The sequence below is a fragment of the Phyllostomus hastatus genome, unplaced genomic scaffold (genome assembly GCF_019186645.2).
Source record: "Phyllostomus hastatus isolate PE091 unplaced genomic scaffold, TTU_PhHast_1.1 phas_scaffold_21, whole genome shotgun sequence".
NCBI lineage: Eukaryota > Metazoa > Chordata > Mammalia > Chiroptera > Phyllostomidae > Phyllostomus > Phyllostomus hastatus.
Window position 1 is genome coordinate 11,307,370 of NW_025334017.1, and position 15,859 is coordinate 11,323,228.

The 15,859-nt window shown below is 34.5% G+C and overlaps 1 protein-coding gene across 7 annotated transcripts in view; it reads left to right on the plus strand.

The window, feature by feature from the left end:
• The window catches only part of LOC123833270 (serine/threonine-protein kinase Sgk3), a 118,135-nt gene that overhangs the window by 84,592 nt on the left and 17,684 nt on the right, over positions 1 to 15,859 (plus strand). For 6 of the 7 annotated variants that reach the window (XM_045861395.1, XM_045861390.1, XM_045861388.1 and 3 more), the window contains 6 exons: positions 96 to 171; positions 6,773 to 6,860; positions 9,557 to 9,606; positions 10,355 to 10,393; positions 12,026 to 12,083; positions 15,759 to 15,842. In XM_045861395.1, the coding sequence (XP_045717351.1) occupies positions 96 to 171; positions 6,773 to 6,860; positions 9,557 to 9,606; positions 10,355 to 10,393; positions 12,026 to 12,083; positions 15,759 to 15,842 (395 nt within the window). The remainder of the gene's footprint in view (positions 1 to 95; positions 172 to 6,772; positions 6,861 to 9,556; positions 9,607 to 10,354; positions 10,394 to 12,025; positions 12,084 to 15,758; positions 15,843 to 15,859) is intronic. The other variant, XM_045861394.1, reaches the window with a different exon arrangement.

A 15,859-nucleotide genomic window follows, 5' to 3' on the forward strand; every position in this document is an offset into this window, starting at 1 on the left:
AATCAGAATTTACTCTTATCTATTCTTATATAACTGTATTGATAATTACCTAGTCTGACATAAATAATCCTAATGGCATATGTCTCTTTTCACAGATTTTATCAAACAAAGAAGAGCAGGACTAAATGAATTCATTCAGAACTTAGTTAGGCACCCAGAACTTTACAACCAGTAAGTAATTTTCATAGTGTTCCGAAGATGCACTGAAACCAAACCTAACAATATTGAATAAGTTACTGATACAGATTTTATATGTTCTGTAGAATGTCACTGTGCTATATATAATGTGTGTATATATATAAAATCTTCCTCAGGCATTTTCCCCTGGTATTTTTAACTCCTTTTTTGACCATCAGCTCAAGGTTCTAGTTATTTTCTTTCTTCCTTCTCTACTTAATTGGTTTTGTAGATTAAACTTAGAAGGAATTTGTATAGTATACAGCATTTTGCTAATTGTTCTTTGTGATACTTATTCATTCAAACAGCATTTGTTAAGTACTTGCTGTGTATGTTGGGAACATAAAGAGGAATGAGTGTTATTCCTACATTCCAGAGGCATAGGCTTCCAGTCTAGTGGGACAGACAGATATAGGAACAAGCAATTAAAGCTAGGAAAGCTTTATGGCAGAAATGCTAGAAGACAACAGAAAAATATGGCCAGGTGTTATTGGGGAAGTCAAAGAAGGCTTCCTGGGACTTAAAGGAAGGGCAGTCATTTGAGAAAAAAAGGCAGGGGGAGCATTCCAGGAAAAGTCTGTGTAAGAATCTACAAAAAACCTGACACGTGCAGGACACTCATGTATGACTGGAACACAGAGTAGATTTTCAGAAAGGAGGTAAGTACAGCCTTTGACGAAATTGGCAAGGGTCAGGCACACGTGCTACCACTCGTGTTTTCGTCTACCGAGAAGGCCTCCTATTCTACTTAACGCAGCATTCCAGGCAGCCACTGACCATGAAGGCGCTTTCCCAGCCCTATGTGCATGTCTCATGCTCATGAGTTTAAACTCCTCTTGTAGATCAGATGCTGCTGATGAAGGTAGAAATGGTGCATCTTTTCAGAAATACCTAGGAACATGATTTGAGATATGTTTTCATTTTTGAGTTTGGTAATTAATTGGTTCATGGATATTCTTCATATTTATTGTGATTTGTAATTTATGTATATGTTACTTGTATTGTTTTATATGTATAAAGCATTATATTCTAAAAACAAAGAGGGTAAAGTAAAATATCTGGGGAGCTTTTTCACAGCCCACCTATTTACGTAGATGTAAGTAAGGGTTTGTGTTATGGGCAGTGATGCAAACACGATACACTTTTACAGTCTTTTCAGAATCATGGCACTGAAGGACTATATTTTTAGCAATTGTTCTAAAAACGATGATTTTTTATATAGGTCTTTACATTATCATTTATATAGTTCTTTACAGTTTACAGTAGGCTCCTACCATTCTGAGAGCACATCCTCTGACCTCCTTTTTTGACTCACTTAATGTAATTTACTAAATCAGAAAAATAATAGAACAGAACTTCCTCCAACCACAGTCTTCTGCCCAGTGCTCTGGATTTCCCCTGATCCAAGGGACAAGTCAGGGGAGGTCCAGCAGCTGCGGTAGCCCTGGGAATAGCCAATGCTCTGAAGACCAGCTAGGTGCCTTTTCATTCAGGGCCTCCAGCGAGTGATGGAGGGGCACAAAGTTGTGGAGGAACCTTGAACTCAGGATTTTTACATCTAGTATATTCCTCAGCAAAGGGCCTTTTACTAGTTGGCTCTTTCTATAATTATTTTTTAAACATTATGCCTTTTCCCTAGGACAAATTCTGTGTTATCTTTAGCTTCTATATGTCCTTCTAACCTTTAATTTTGCTGTATGAACTTGAGATTACTTTGAATTGGCATATTGCTGATTTGTTTGATATACAGTTCATACACTGAGGTCTTGAATTTGTTTCCTCCTTTGACAGAGAGCCTCACATGGACTAAGTATGGGAAAAATGGTGGTGGTGGTGATTATTTCTGCTGGCATTTTGAAGTGTTAACTCAGAACTTCTAACATTAGATCTAGAAGAATAGTATTATAAGATATATTTGGTATTAAAAATAAACTGAAGGCAATTTGATTATTTTAATTTAACATTATATTAAATGATACATAATTCTTTTATTTTCTTTTTCTTTTCAAGATTTTATTTATTTATTTTTTAGGGAGAAGGGGAGGGAGAGAGAGAGATAGAGAAACATCAACATGCTAGAGATACATTGATGAGTTCCCTCTCACATGCCTCCACTTGGGGACCTGGCCTGCAAAACCCAGACATGTGCCCTGGCTGGGTATTGAACCAGCAGCCTTTTGGTTCACAAGCCAGCACTTAGTCCACTGAGCCACACCAGCCAGGGCAACAATGCTTAAGTATACAACCCAATGGATTTTTACAGATATATGCACCCTGTAACTACCATCATTCCTTTTAGGGTATAGGTCCTATCCAGCACCCCAAAAGGTTTTTTAAACTTAATTTTATCTGACATTTTCTTTGTAATAAGAAGTGACATTTCATATTTTCTGGATCTTATCTGTTCTTAATGGAACTTTGTTAATTTTCACACTCTTCATTTGAGCATCAAACTATTTATAAAATAGTACAGATTTATGGAAGCAAGAAGAGAAACCAGTCAGCCAGTGCATCTTGTACACCTGTGTGACTATCATTACTGTTAGGGAAATGAACTTTAAAAATTGCTTTACTTCAACAGATAAAAGTTTATTTTTAAAATAATTTTATTAAAATTGATTTTGAAAATCCCTAAAAAGCTGGATTAAGATGTGTTAGTGTTTCTCTGATGTCTGGGTAGAAGGGGGGCTTCTGAGCACATTGGCAGCACATGAGGTGTCACAGAGTAAAACTGACAAGTTCAACCAACAAAAACATTTGAACCCTCAGAATCACAAGGGAAATTAAAAACCAAAAAGTTTCTTATAGAAGTTTCCCTTGATGAAGGACAATAGATCAATACAGTTAATATGGAAAGAGCTCATGCAAGTAATACACACTTAAGACATCAAAAGAAAAATGGACAAAGCACATTGATTTACAAAAGAGGAACTACAAATGAATGATTACACCAAATAACTGAGTATTTTCTTCCTTATTAAGAAATACAAATGGAAGCAAAGATACCTTATTTTAGCTTTCTTGTAGTTGTAGCACACACAGACAAAAGCTCCGATCATGACCACTCAGCCTAATAAGTTATGTGCAAGTGAGCGCATCTGAGTTGCCACCTGCAGGCCAAGCAATAGCACATTACCAGCATCCTTGAAGTCTCTCATATACAGGAGCTCCTCCCCACCTCTATTCTTTCCTTCCTTGCCAAAGGTAGTTATTCTCCTGATTTTTTAGCAGCATAGATTAACATGTCCTGTTTTTTTAATTTAATACAATTGGAATCATATAATATATATTCTCTGTCTGGCTTATTTTCCACAGTGTGAGAGTCACATATAGCTGTAGTTTGTTCCATTTCCATAACCGTATATATCTCCTTGTGTGAATAGACCAGTTTATTCATTCTACTGCTGATGGACATTTGCATTGTTTTCATTTTCTGGCTGTAATGAATAATATTGTCATTAACACATCTTTTGGTGCACATGTGCAAGCTTTTCTAATGTATCTTGGTGTAGAAATTCTGCATTGTAAAGAATATATAGGGTGGAGTAAATGTAGGTTTACAGTTGTTTGTATGGAAAATAATACAATAATTAATAAATAATATATAGGAATAAACTCTGTGTTCCACATACAACTGTAAACCTCCTTTTGTCCCACCCTGTATTTGTTTAACCTCAGTGGATAATGCAGAGTAATTTTCCAAAGAGATTGTATCAATTTATATTTCCACCATCAATGTATGAGATCATATTGCTTACTTATCAACACTTAGTCTTGTTAGTCTTTTCAATTTTAGCCATTCTGGTGAGTGGGTAGTGGTTTCTTGTTGCTTTAGTTTGCATTTCACTAATTACTAATAAAACTACATACCTTCTTTTTCAAATACTATTTTTCGCTTATGAAATTGTCAAAGATGGTAATATAAACTGTAACATTTAAAGCTAACAAAGACTAGAGAGAGTCTTCTAGATATTCATATACTGTTAGGAGGGTATAATAAATTGGTACAGTCTCTCTGGAAATTAGATAACAAACTACATCAAGTCTGAAATGGTTTATAATTCAGACCAAATAAATTTTATTATGAAAAGTCATATATGCAGTTCTGTTATGCTCATAGAGGGTCAGTTGCAACATTAGTTATAGTAGTGATGGTAAAATATCGGAAGCTATGTATTCTAGGGTGAGCAAATCATTGAATAACTTAGTGTACTTATATTGTGCAACATCATATATCTGTTGAAGTGTTTATTTATAGAGAGTTTTTAACATGGCAAAATGCTTATGATGTAATTTGTAGGTGAAAAACAGTAAAATAAAATATTTTAAATGGAATAGGATCTTAACTCTGCAGAAAGAAAGACTGCAATAAAATATGCTAAAATGTTAATAGTATTTTCCTGTCTGTGTTAAGAATGAAGATCTCCACCTTTAAAACAATTTTTGAGATAAAATTCACTTTATTTTAACAATTTTTAGCATGTACAATTCAGTGTTTTTAGCAGAGCTCTAATACTGTATGGCCATCATTACTATCTTATTCTGTCACCCCAAGTCCAATCTAACATTAATATCACCCCAAAAAGAAGCTGCACTCTTCAAATTTCCTGTTTTCTCTAACCTTTGGCAACTACTAATCTACTTTTTATCTCTACGAATTTACCTGTTCTGGTCATTTTATATAAATAGAATCATACAATATGTGACCTTTTTATCTTCCTTTGTTCATTTAGCATAATGTTGAGTTTCATCCATGTAATTATAACACATATCAGTACTTTACTCCTTTTCATGGATGAAGAATATTCCCTTGTGTGCATATACCACATTTTGTTTGTTTATTCGCTATTTGATGGACATTTAGGTTGTTTCTACTTTTTGGCTATTATGAATAATGGTGCTGTGAGCATTTGTGTATGAATTTTTTGTGTGGGCATATGTTATTTCTAGGATGAAGTTGCTACATCATATGGTAACTCTATGTTTAACTTTTCAAGGAACCATCAAACTGTTTTCCACAGTGGCTGCACCATTTTACATTCCCAGGAGCCCCTCCACTTTGAAAAAATTATTTTCATCTTTCTGAATTTCTTACAATGAGTATATGTTTTATATTTAATTATTATAAGCAGTTTGGGAAATCTTGCCTTTTGTGATGACATGGATGGACCCTGAGGGTATTATACTAAGTGAAGTAAGTCAAACAGAGAAAGACAAACACTGTATGATTTTACTTATATGTGGAGTCTTTAAAAAAAAAAAACAAAACCAAACTCGTAGATACAGAGAACAGACTGGTGGTTGCCAGAGGCAGGTGTTGGGGGGTTGGGCAAAGTGTGAAGGTGTCAAAAAGTACAAACTTCCAGTTATAAAATAAATAAGTTATGAGGATATGATGTACAGCATGGTGACTATAGTTAACAATACAGTGTTGTGTACAGGGTAGAGCAAATTTACAGTTCATATGGAAAATAATATAATAATTAATAACATAAGAATAAACTGTGTTTTGCATACTCACAATTGTAAACCTGCTTTTGTCCTACCTTGTTTTTTAAATTTGCTGAGAGAGTAGATCTTAAAGGTTTTCATTAGTATTTCATTTCATCACAAGGAAATAAAATGTAACTAAGTGTGGTGATGGATGTTAACTAGACTTCTTGTGATCATTTCATAATATATACAAATGTCAATTATACCTTACAAAGAAAAAAAGAACAATTTGGTAGGAAGTACCTATGTTACAGAGATTCAGTCATTGCTTGGGATTGTCATCAGTCCACACAAGGTCCCTCGTTTATTTTAGTTCATTTTTTCTCTTCATCTTTGATCTTCACTCCCAATTCTTCATTCCCACTGTTGAATCCCACTTCAATATATGTCTTTGGATATCTGTTTATTGATTCTTGCTTTGTGCTCATGAGTATTTAATATACACATAAATGGTACTGTGCTCTAGTTCTTTGTTTCTGCCTGCCATAGGTGATTACTCATTTCTCTAGTGGCAGATGGCTGTTGGCTTCTGATTCACTACCCTGAGGAATGTTGCCCTGAGTATCCTAGTCACATCTTTCACTGAACCTGGATGTAAATTTTTGTGTGGTTTATTCCTAAAACTGGAATATCTGTATCTAGGCAAAATGCATACACATTTTCACCAAATATTGCCAGATTGCTTTTCAGAAAAGCTTTCTCATTTTACATTCTCACCAGTAATACATGAGAATTCATACCAACTTTTTGATGTTATCTACCTTTCACTGTATTCCTACCAACTTTTGATGTTATCGATCTAACTTTTGCAGTTTAATGGACATAAAGTGGTATCATTATTATTTTCATTAGTATTTCTAGGATTACTAGTGATGTTAAGCATCTTGATAAATTTTCTCAACTGTTTCTCCCTTTGCCCAGGTTGGATTATCTATTTTTTAAATTAATTTGCTTATTTCTTTTATAATACAGAATATTAATGGATTTCATTTGGCTTTCTTACAGTAAATGCTATTACAATTATTTTTATTTTCAATTTCTAAAGGAAGAAAGGCTGTAGAAATACTTTCAAAATCATAATAAAGTTAATTTTTGTTTTTAGTCCAGATGTCAGAGCATTCCTTCAAATGGACAGTCCAAAACATCAGTCAGATCCATCTGAAGATGAAGATGAAAGAAGTACTCAGAAGGTAGTAAGAGGGATAGTATTTTTTTGTTTTTTCCAATTGACTTTATATATTTATTTCTTTTTAATTTAATATCTTTATACCTGCCTCCTCCTAGCAATCACTACACTATTGTCCATGTCCATGAGTCCTTTTTCCTTTTTGCTCAAGAGGGATTGTGTATTTACAGATGAAATTATTGGCAACTTTAGAACATTTAGTTAAAATGAAGTCACTTTATCCATTGTAAATTTTCTATTCTGGAGAATACATTATAAAATGTGTATACCTCTTACTGATCACTCTTATAAAATTTATAAATTAGTACTTTTTATAGTAAACATTAATACATGTTAATTAAAGTTTTGAAAATAGTAAGAAGGGCAGTATTACCCCTATTATCACCAACCAGACCCAGTTATTTGTTTTTTTAAAAATTTTATTTATTTTTAGACAGAGGGGAAGGGAGGGAGAAAGAGAGGGAGAGAAACATCAATGTGTGGTTGCCTCTTGAGCGCCCACTACTGGGGACCTGGCCCACAGCCCAGGCATGTGCCCTGACTAGAAATCAAACTGGCAGCTGTTTGGTTCACGGGGAGGTGCTCAATCCACTGAGCCACAGCAGCCAGGGACATTGGAAAATTATTTTTGAAGATGATATATTTTAAGTTTTGACATAGTACTCAATGAAATCAGGGTATAACATTTTATATGCATATTCACAGTGTGATTACAATTTTTAAAAGTTATGCAAAGACTATGAAATTACTGTTAAGTATTTAGAAAATTATCTTTCAATAAAGTTATGGGTTGTTTTTTTTTTTAAATAGTGTTCCTAGTACTTTTCCTATTTTCCAACTATCAGTATATACTTTTAATTGAAAAAAATGAAACTATTCAAAAATATTTTAGAGGACAAAATCCATGTAACCCTGATTTTCCATGTTGTGCTTGCTAATCATGTTGAGAGTATGTGGGTTTAGGTCATTTAGAGAATGCCTTGCCTTACTGTAGGAGACAGCTGGCTTTGAAAGAACCAAACTGAGAGATCCCTGGCTCCTGTTCTGTCACTATTGGCTTCAGATTTATATTGTTTCTTTTTTACTTTTGTATCCATAAAATCTGAAACTTTTTTGTTTTTATTGATTGTATTATTTTTTATTACCATTTATACCCCTCACTGCAAAATCTGAAACTTAGACTAGCATCTCTTGCTGTTTTGAAATATAGATTAAAAGAATCTCTTCAAAAAAGGGAAAGAGCTATACTTATACTTGTAACTATTTATTGAAGACTTTTAAGTGGATAACTAAATGAAGTTAACAGCCAGAAAATATCTTAGAAGGCATATGGGCCCACCCCTTGTTTATAGAGAGAAAGATAGAGGTCAAGAGAAGTCAAGAAACTTATGTTCTTGATTAGTGTTCACACTGTTAATTATTTATACCTCACCCTCAGTTTAGTGATTAGAAATAATTTTTTAAAATACTAGGTAGAATTAAAAGCTATCTAGTCATATACCCCAGTAATTTTCATTATTATTTTAGAAATGTGCTCCATTGGAAAAATTATTGCCAAGTAATAAAATCTTACTATATATTAATATAATTCATGGGACAAGTTGTCCATGTTATTGTTTAATCCATGCTTATTCAATTTTATTTTCCTCATCTATATAAGAAAACTTTATTGAATGGAAATGTGACCCAGTTCTCTGCACATTTATTACAACAATAAGTGTGTTGAAATTTCAGTTTAGTTTGCATTACATTATCATATTCTGTGGAGCACTGTAATATTTAAAATAATCACAATATACTTAAGTGAAATTATTATGCTATACACCTTAATCTAAATTTATGCAGTACCATATGACAATTATATCTCAGTAAAAGTAGGGGGAAAAGATTATTTTACACTTATGCCACTATAGGACAATTCTCATTTAATGAACTTTTTTTCATCTTTTGCTAGACTGTTATGGTCCTTATATTTCTGTGTTCTGGGGATTGAAAAATTTATTACAGAAAGGTTTTTCCTGTAAGGCATTGTTAGGAAATAAATTTGATTTGTAACTAAAAACTGGTGCCAGTATTGTTGTTTCATAAGAAATATTATTATACATCAGAACTTTTGTCCTTTATTTTTAAAAGCAGCTTGTATTCTGGAGGTTGTCTACAAGTTTTCAATAAGTTTAAGTGGAAATATAAAAGATATTTGTCTCTAATAAGAAGTTGCTTAGATAAACTTGCTCCTATTAACTTAAATAGAAGTTTTTAAAAGCTTATTTCGTGTCTACAGCTTATCATGTCTACAACTAGATAAGCCTCTAGTAAAAATATCCATCTTTATTGGAAAATGTGAACAGAAGAAGCTGTTTTTAACCAGGTTTTTTAATGTAAAAATAATCCCTCTTAAACTGTGGTTTCAGTGCTCACTCACCTCTTCAAAGGAGCTTCCCCCCATTTACTTCATTGACTTGCCACTTTGAGCCCAATTTCTGCCTTACCCTTTTCCTTACATCTGCTCTTGAAATTTATCATAAAGCTGATATGGATATTTCTAAATATGTCTATATGTTTTTATTAAGAATGAACACTTTAGGTTTCTCTAACATGGTGCTACATCAAATATCTGCTACAGTTATGTGTATTTACTTGAAAAACATTGACCATTGAAGCTCCAATATAAATGTTTATTTTTTTTCCCCACTTCCACAGCTACACTCTACCTCACAGAATATCAACCTGGGACCATCTGCAAATCCTCAGTAGGTTTGGTTTGTTTCAAATAATTTTTCCAATTTTAGGAAGATTTTTTGTGTGAATATACAGATAAAATTTTACCAGTTTATCTGGAAGCCTATGAAATATAACCATACTTATACTGACTATAATACTGTCCTATGCTTGCCTAATTTACTTATCTAGCTTTGCATTGCTTTAGTAGAGCTCTGAGATGTTTTTAATCCACAAATTATTGATCAGGTACTGCTGTTTGACCTTTGTCACTTTTCTCTCTGTCTCTATCTCTCTCTCTGTCTGTGGGTGTGTATGTAAAATCAGTAGCTTGTATTTCCCAGGAACTGTAGGTCCTGGGAGGTCCTGGGGAGGTCCTCTGGCCAAGCATCTGTGCAGGCCTCATTGGCATTCTCCTGGTGCTCAGCGTCAGTGGTGCAACCCTAGTCGTTAGCCAACTTGTTCCAAAGTAGTCTAAATGGTTTCATACACTCTCTCCCCTAGTCCTGTGTTTAACTGACCCCAGGGGAAATATGTTGAAGAACACCAGGAGTGGTAAATATAGACTTTACCTTGAATGCCATCAGTAGATATTGGGAGTGAATGCCTAGATCACTGAGTACGAGGGATTCCAAGGCCACTTCTTGGCTCACAGTGAGGAGTGCCCTGACAGAGTGGTGATGTCTGCCTGGGTCAGAGAAGGAGTGTTGCTATTCTTACTTATAATTATTTTTACAGCCTTTTTGGACTAATTCTAAAGTATTCTATCTTTTATCCCAGGATACTACGCTTCCCTCACCCTTTTGGTCCACTTAAACAGTGAGTATAGACAGATAAGAGGCGTGGTCCAAGGAATGGGTCATGGGACACTTCAGCATTCTAATGAGGTCAGGGAGACACCAGTAAAGGAGACTAAAAAAGAGTAGATGGTAAGATAGGAGGAAAACGAGGAATGTAGTGTCACACAATCAGGAAAAGAAAGTTTCTTGAGGAGGGAGTAATTAACTCTGTTCACTTTGCCAGTAGGTATGTAAGATGAAGTTTGAGAACTGACCAACGGCTCTGATAAGTCACTGGTAACGGTTACCAGTTCCCCTGACAGGAAAGGGTTAAAAAAGAACTGGAGGAGAATACAGCAGGTGTAGACAAAGAATTTAGAGCGCTTACTTGAGGAGTTCAGCAAAGGAAAGCAAAGAAATAGGATGGTAACTGGAAGAGGAAGTTTGGTTTTGAGCATTTTTTCTGTCATCATAGCATCAAGTTGGTCGGGCAGCACAAAAGCAGAAATTGGCTTTCAATTAGGGTTTATCACCAGCAGTTAACAGTGGAGCTTCAGTTAGTGTGTTTACCATGAGGGATTTGTGTATTTTTTCACTATGATATTTGTTTTAAAAATTATTACAGTATCTACGCATATTATTAAAGAATAAAATAACTAGTCCAAAGAGCACATTCTTGAAGAAGAAAAACATCTAAGCTTAGTTAAGTATTTATCTCCCTAACCTTTACCTGTTACTATTTAACCTAGACTTGACATTACTCTCCTGTTTGAATTGACTATTTCTTTCGATAATGAATTGAAGGAAATTTAGAATCTAAATGGAGTCATTCCCTTCTCCTTAGTACAACTTGGGTATTCAGAATGGGTTAAGAAAATAGCTCTTCTGGCTGCTTATGCTAAACTTTCTGCTATCCTGTACTTTTGCCTGCATGCAGCCAATGCTGATTTTACCTGACAAGAGACTAGGAATAAAAGGGCAATCTTAGTATTCCCTTTAGCTTCTCTATGCTTGGCTTTCCTACATTACCATCTGTGAGAATAAGCAGAGAGGTCCTTATCTGTAATGTATAATAAATGATATCTGTGCAAAACACTGTGATGACTTTTTTCTCCATCAGAAATTTTTCTTAGTGACTTTACTAGGTGTTTCAGCTATTAACAAGGATTGTAGTCTCACACTATCAGGTGGAGAAAGTCTCACAATACAGGAATAACTAATTTTCCAGAAAAATTACCAGACTAGAGAGTCTTTGGAATATATTACTAATTTATATAATTATTCAGTCTTTGTTAACAACATTAGCAAGACTTGTAGTAATAAAATTGATTTAGATAGAAGCTATACTGAGTTCAAAACTCAATATAGATAGATAGATAGATAGATAGATAGATATCATTTTCTTCCAACAAGACTATTATTTAAGTTTCTTTTAAGCAGGACTAAACAAGACTTAAAGTTATAAAATATCTACTCAGAAAGTAGATATTGTTACTACTTATCCTTACCTACTTTATATTAAAAGTGAATTACTACCAGTGTGACAGCTGGAGTCATCATGCTAAAGTGTTTTGTACCCAACATTTAATTATCAGAGTGTGCCAAGAAATGTTTAAAAGTTAACATGTGTCCAATTTCTAGGAGGCTAATTCTTGTCATTCATTTCTTTCAGTGCTAAACCAACAGACTTTGATTTCTTGAAAGTTATTGGAAAAGGCAGCTTTGGCAAGGTAAGAGTATTTTTATTTTCTCACTCAGTAAAAAAGTATTTACGGAATGCATGCTTTATACATACCAAGGCACAAAACTTGTTGGGGTACAGTATGTGGAGTTAAGATCCCTTCTCTACTTTTGAAGTACTGACAAAGTAATTAGGGAAATAATTAAATTCTCCCTAATTAAATTCTAACATAAGATTCATTTGTTCAAAAAGTATTTGTTGAGCCCCTGCTACATGCCAAGCACGGTTCTGGGCCCTATTTAGATAATACTGAACAAAACTGACATGGCTACTGCCTTTGTGATGCTTACAAACTAATGGAAATTAAAAGTCAATTAAAACATGCAGCCCAATAAATAATTGTAAATAGTAATGGGGCTGTGAGGGAATTGAAGAATAGGGTGAAGTGACAGAAAACTGTAGGCAGTGCGGGGAGTGTGGAATCCCTGCTTAGGTGGGTTACCATTGAGTGATCACTGCTTTGAAGACGGGCTATTTAAACTGAGGCTGAAAGACACAAGTGAGCAGCTGTGTAAGTAATAGTTGGGGGAAGAAAGGGTTCTGTGAAGAACCTGCTTCTGCTCAAAAGTGAGTGTCAACTGAATCGCTTAACTTGACAGTGTGGCCATACCAGGGAAGGAGAATCACTTAAGGCCACAAGTGTCATAGATGGTGGTATCAGAATCATCAACTAACATTTTGCTGTGTATAATGCACACTACATTTTTGTGCACATTATACATGGGTTATTATGCCCATTATTATACCTATGGTATATAATCATCATACCCATGTATAAAGTACATCCTTATTTTTCCCTCAACAATTTGGGCCAAAAAGTGCATATTATACATGGTGAAATATGGTATTTAAGTGCTTTTTCATTAAATAACTTTTTTTGTTATTCTATTACAGTTGTCCCAATTTTTTGCCCTTTGCCCTCCTCCACTCTCCCACACCCCCTCTTCTGGTTCCTGCAGTCAGTTCCCACCCACACTACTGTCCATGTCCATGCATCATTCATACATCTTCTTTGTCCAGTCCCTTCCCCTTCTTTTCAGCATTATCCCCCTTCCCACTCCCCTCTGGTCACTTTCAGTCTGTTCCATGTTTCCATGCCTGTGGTTCTATTTAAGTGCTTTTTTGCAGTGTACTTCAATCTGTAGTAAAAATAAATATGTATATATTTAATTATAGCTTGCTTTATTCATAGCTTCCTGTATCTCTGGCTTGTTTTCTGAGCTTTCTGTGTACCAGAAACTGTGACCATGCAGTTAAACCCATGTGTGTTTTTTAATCCAGCAAACATATATTGACCGCCTGCTGCATGCTGGGCAATAGAAATATAGACATAGATCTGTTCTCAAAATGCTTGTAGTCCCCCAAGATGTTAGAGATAATCTGTCATTAATAACAAAAAGTGTCATCTTTTGTAAACTTCATGTTTAGATCTAGACTTTATTGGGATTTGGTTCTTGCATATAATATGAGGTGTAGGGTCTCAGTTCATTTTCTTCCCTGTGGATATCCAACTGATCCCATATAATTTATTGCAAAGACTATTCTTCCCCACTGAATGCAGGGTAACCTTCATTATATATCCAGTGTCCATATTGCATGGATCTACTTCTAGATTTTGTGTTTTATATTCATTTGTAGATTTTATATTGTGTTCCAGTAGTCTGTGTGTCTTTGTACCAGTATCACATTGCCTTGACAAATGTAGCTTGATATCCAGTAGGACAAGTCTCCCCTCCTTGTTTTTCTTCATGAGGTTATTCTAAGCCTTTTGCATAGTTACATCAATTTAGAATTAGCATGCCAATTTCTACAAGATTCTGTTGGATTTTGATTGGGATTGCACTGAATCTGTAGGTCAGTTTGGGGGGAATTGTCATCTTTACATGATTGAGTCTTCCAATCTATGACCATGGTATATCCCTTTGCTGATTTAGTTCATCTTTAATTTTTCTCAGTACTGTTTTGTGGTGTTCTTTTAAAAAAGATTTTATTTATTTATTTTTAGAGAAGGGAAGCGAGAAAGAGGGAGAGAGACATCAATGTGTGGTTGCCTCCTACTGAGGACCTGGCCCACAGCCCAAGCACTTGCCCCCTACTGGGGACTCAAACTGGCTACCTTTTGATTTGCAGGCCAGCACTCAATCTACTGAGCCACAGCAGGCAGGGCTGTAGTGTTCTGTATAGAATTTTTACACATCTTTAACTAGACTTATTCCTATGTGTTTCATTTTTTTATGCTATTGGAAATGGTTGTTATTTATTGAAGCTGAATGTATACATTCATTACTGATGACACATTGGTTCTGCTCCTAGCTATATATCCAACAAGGGTGCATGCACATATGCACTAGGAAAGTCATGTGCTGGAATATTCACGGCACTGTTATTGATAAACAGTCTAAGTGTCTGTCAACAAAAGAGTGGATTAAGGTGTGTAATGCAGTAGTCTACGCAGCAATAAAAATACTAAAACTATATACAATATGCCACAGCTTGGATGCATATTATATAATTTAGGGTGAAAGAAGTCAAGCAGTCAAGCAGACACAACTTCATCTATATGATTCTACCTATATGAAGTTAAAAAAATGATAAAAATTTCTTGTGTTATTGCAAGTTGAGATGGTGGTTACTTTTGAGGAAGACAGGGATGAGTAGTTTCTGGAATGGGGGCAAAGAGGGGCTTCCGGCTCCCCAAAATGTTTTTATCTTTTGACCTGGATAGCAGTTAAATCATGTGTTCATTTTGTTATAATTGACTGAACTATAGTGATTTGTGAGTTATTTTACTTATATGTTATGTTTAATAAAAATTTAAAATCTTGCAAAAGATGATTAGAAACCAACAAACTGCAGCAAAACAAAAGCAGAATACACAAAAGCAAAGGAAAAGCAGACAAATGCAAATTCACAATGTGTTTGAAGAATAGAAAAATATATATAAAAACTAAAATAAGTAATAGCAATCTAACATTTATTCTAAACTTGTCTCCAATGAGTGGTCTTGGTTTCACTTTCTATTTGCATATCTGTTCCCCAAATTTACCAATCTAATAGGAAAAAAATGCAAAACCTTGAGCCTTTTTACCAAGGCAAAATCCTTGTAAATGTCTTCAGATCCTTGAAAGTGCATGCATCCAAGCCCATTTTAAAAAGTCAGCTATCCATGGTACTTCTTCCTCTGAACTGTTCTGAATTTGAAACCTATAAGAGAAACCTATAAGTTAGTTAAAGCAGAAATTCATTTTGATTACTTAAAAACCAGTTTCTTCTTTTTTATGTAGCCATGAAATATAGGCTCAGTGTTTCCTAAGGACAACCTTCAGGACTCCCGGCTGGCACATGCGCACACACATAGGCACAAAGATCTCAAGCAGTATAGATTTTGGTATTTAAATTAGATAAAAATCTCAAACATCAGCACACAAAGAAACGGTGCTTGGCTGTTCAAATGATCAGCATCCTTTTTTGTTTTATTAAAATACTTAAGGAAAAATGGATTTATAGAAATGAATTTAGTGGTTTTCAACTTTTAAAACAAAAGACACATTGTATTATCTAGATCTTTTGGGAACTTTCTTTTTATAAAATGTATTGACAAGTGAATTATTCCTATTAAAATACTGAAATTTCTAATACTATGTACAATCTTTAATTACAACAGGTTCTTCTTGCAAAACGGAAACTGGATGGAAAATTTTATGCTGTCAAAGTGTTACAGAAAAAAATAGTTCTCAACAGAAGAGAGGTGAAATAAAAGAGCTT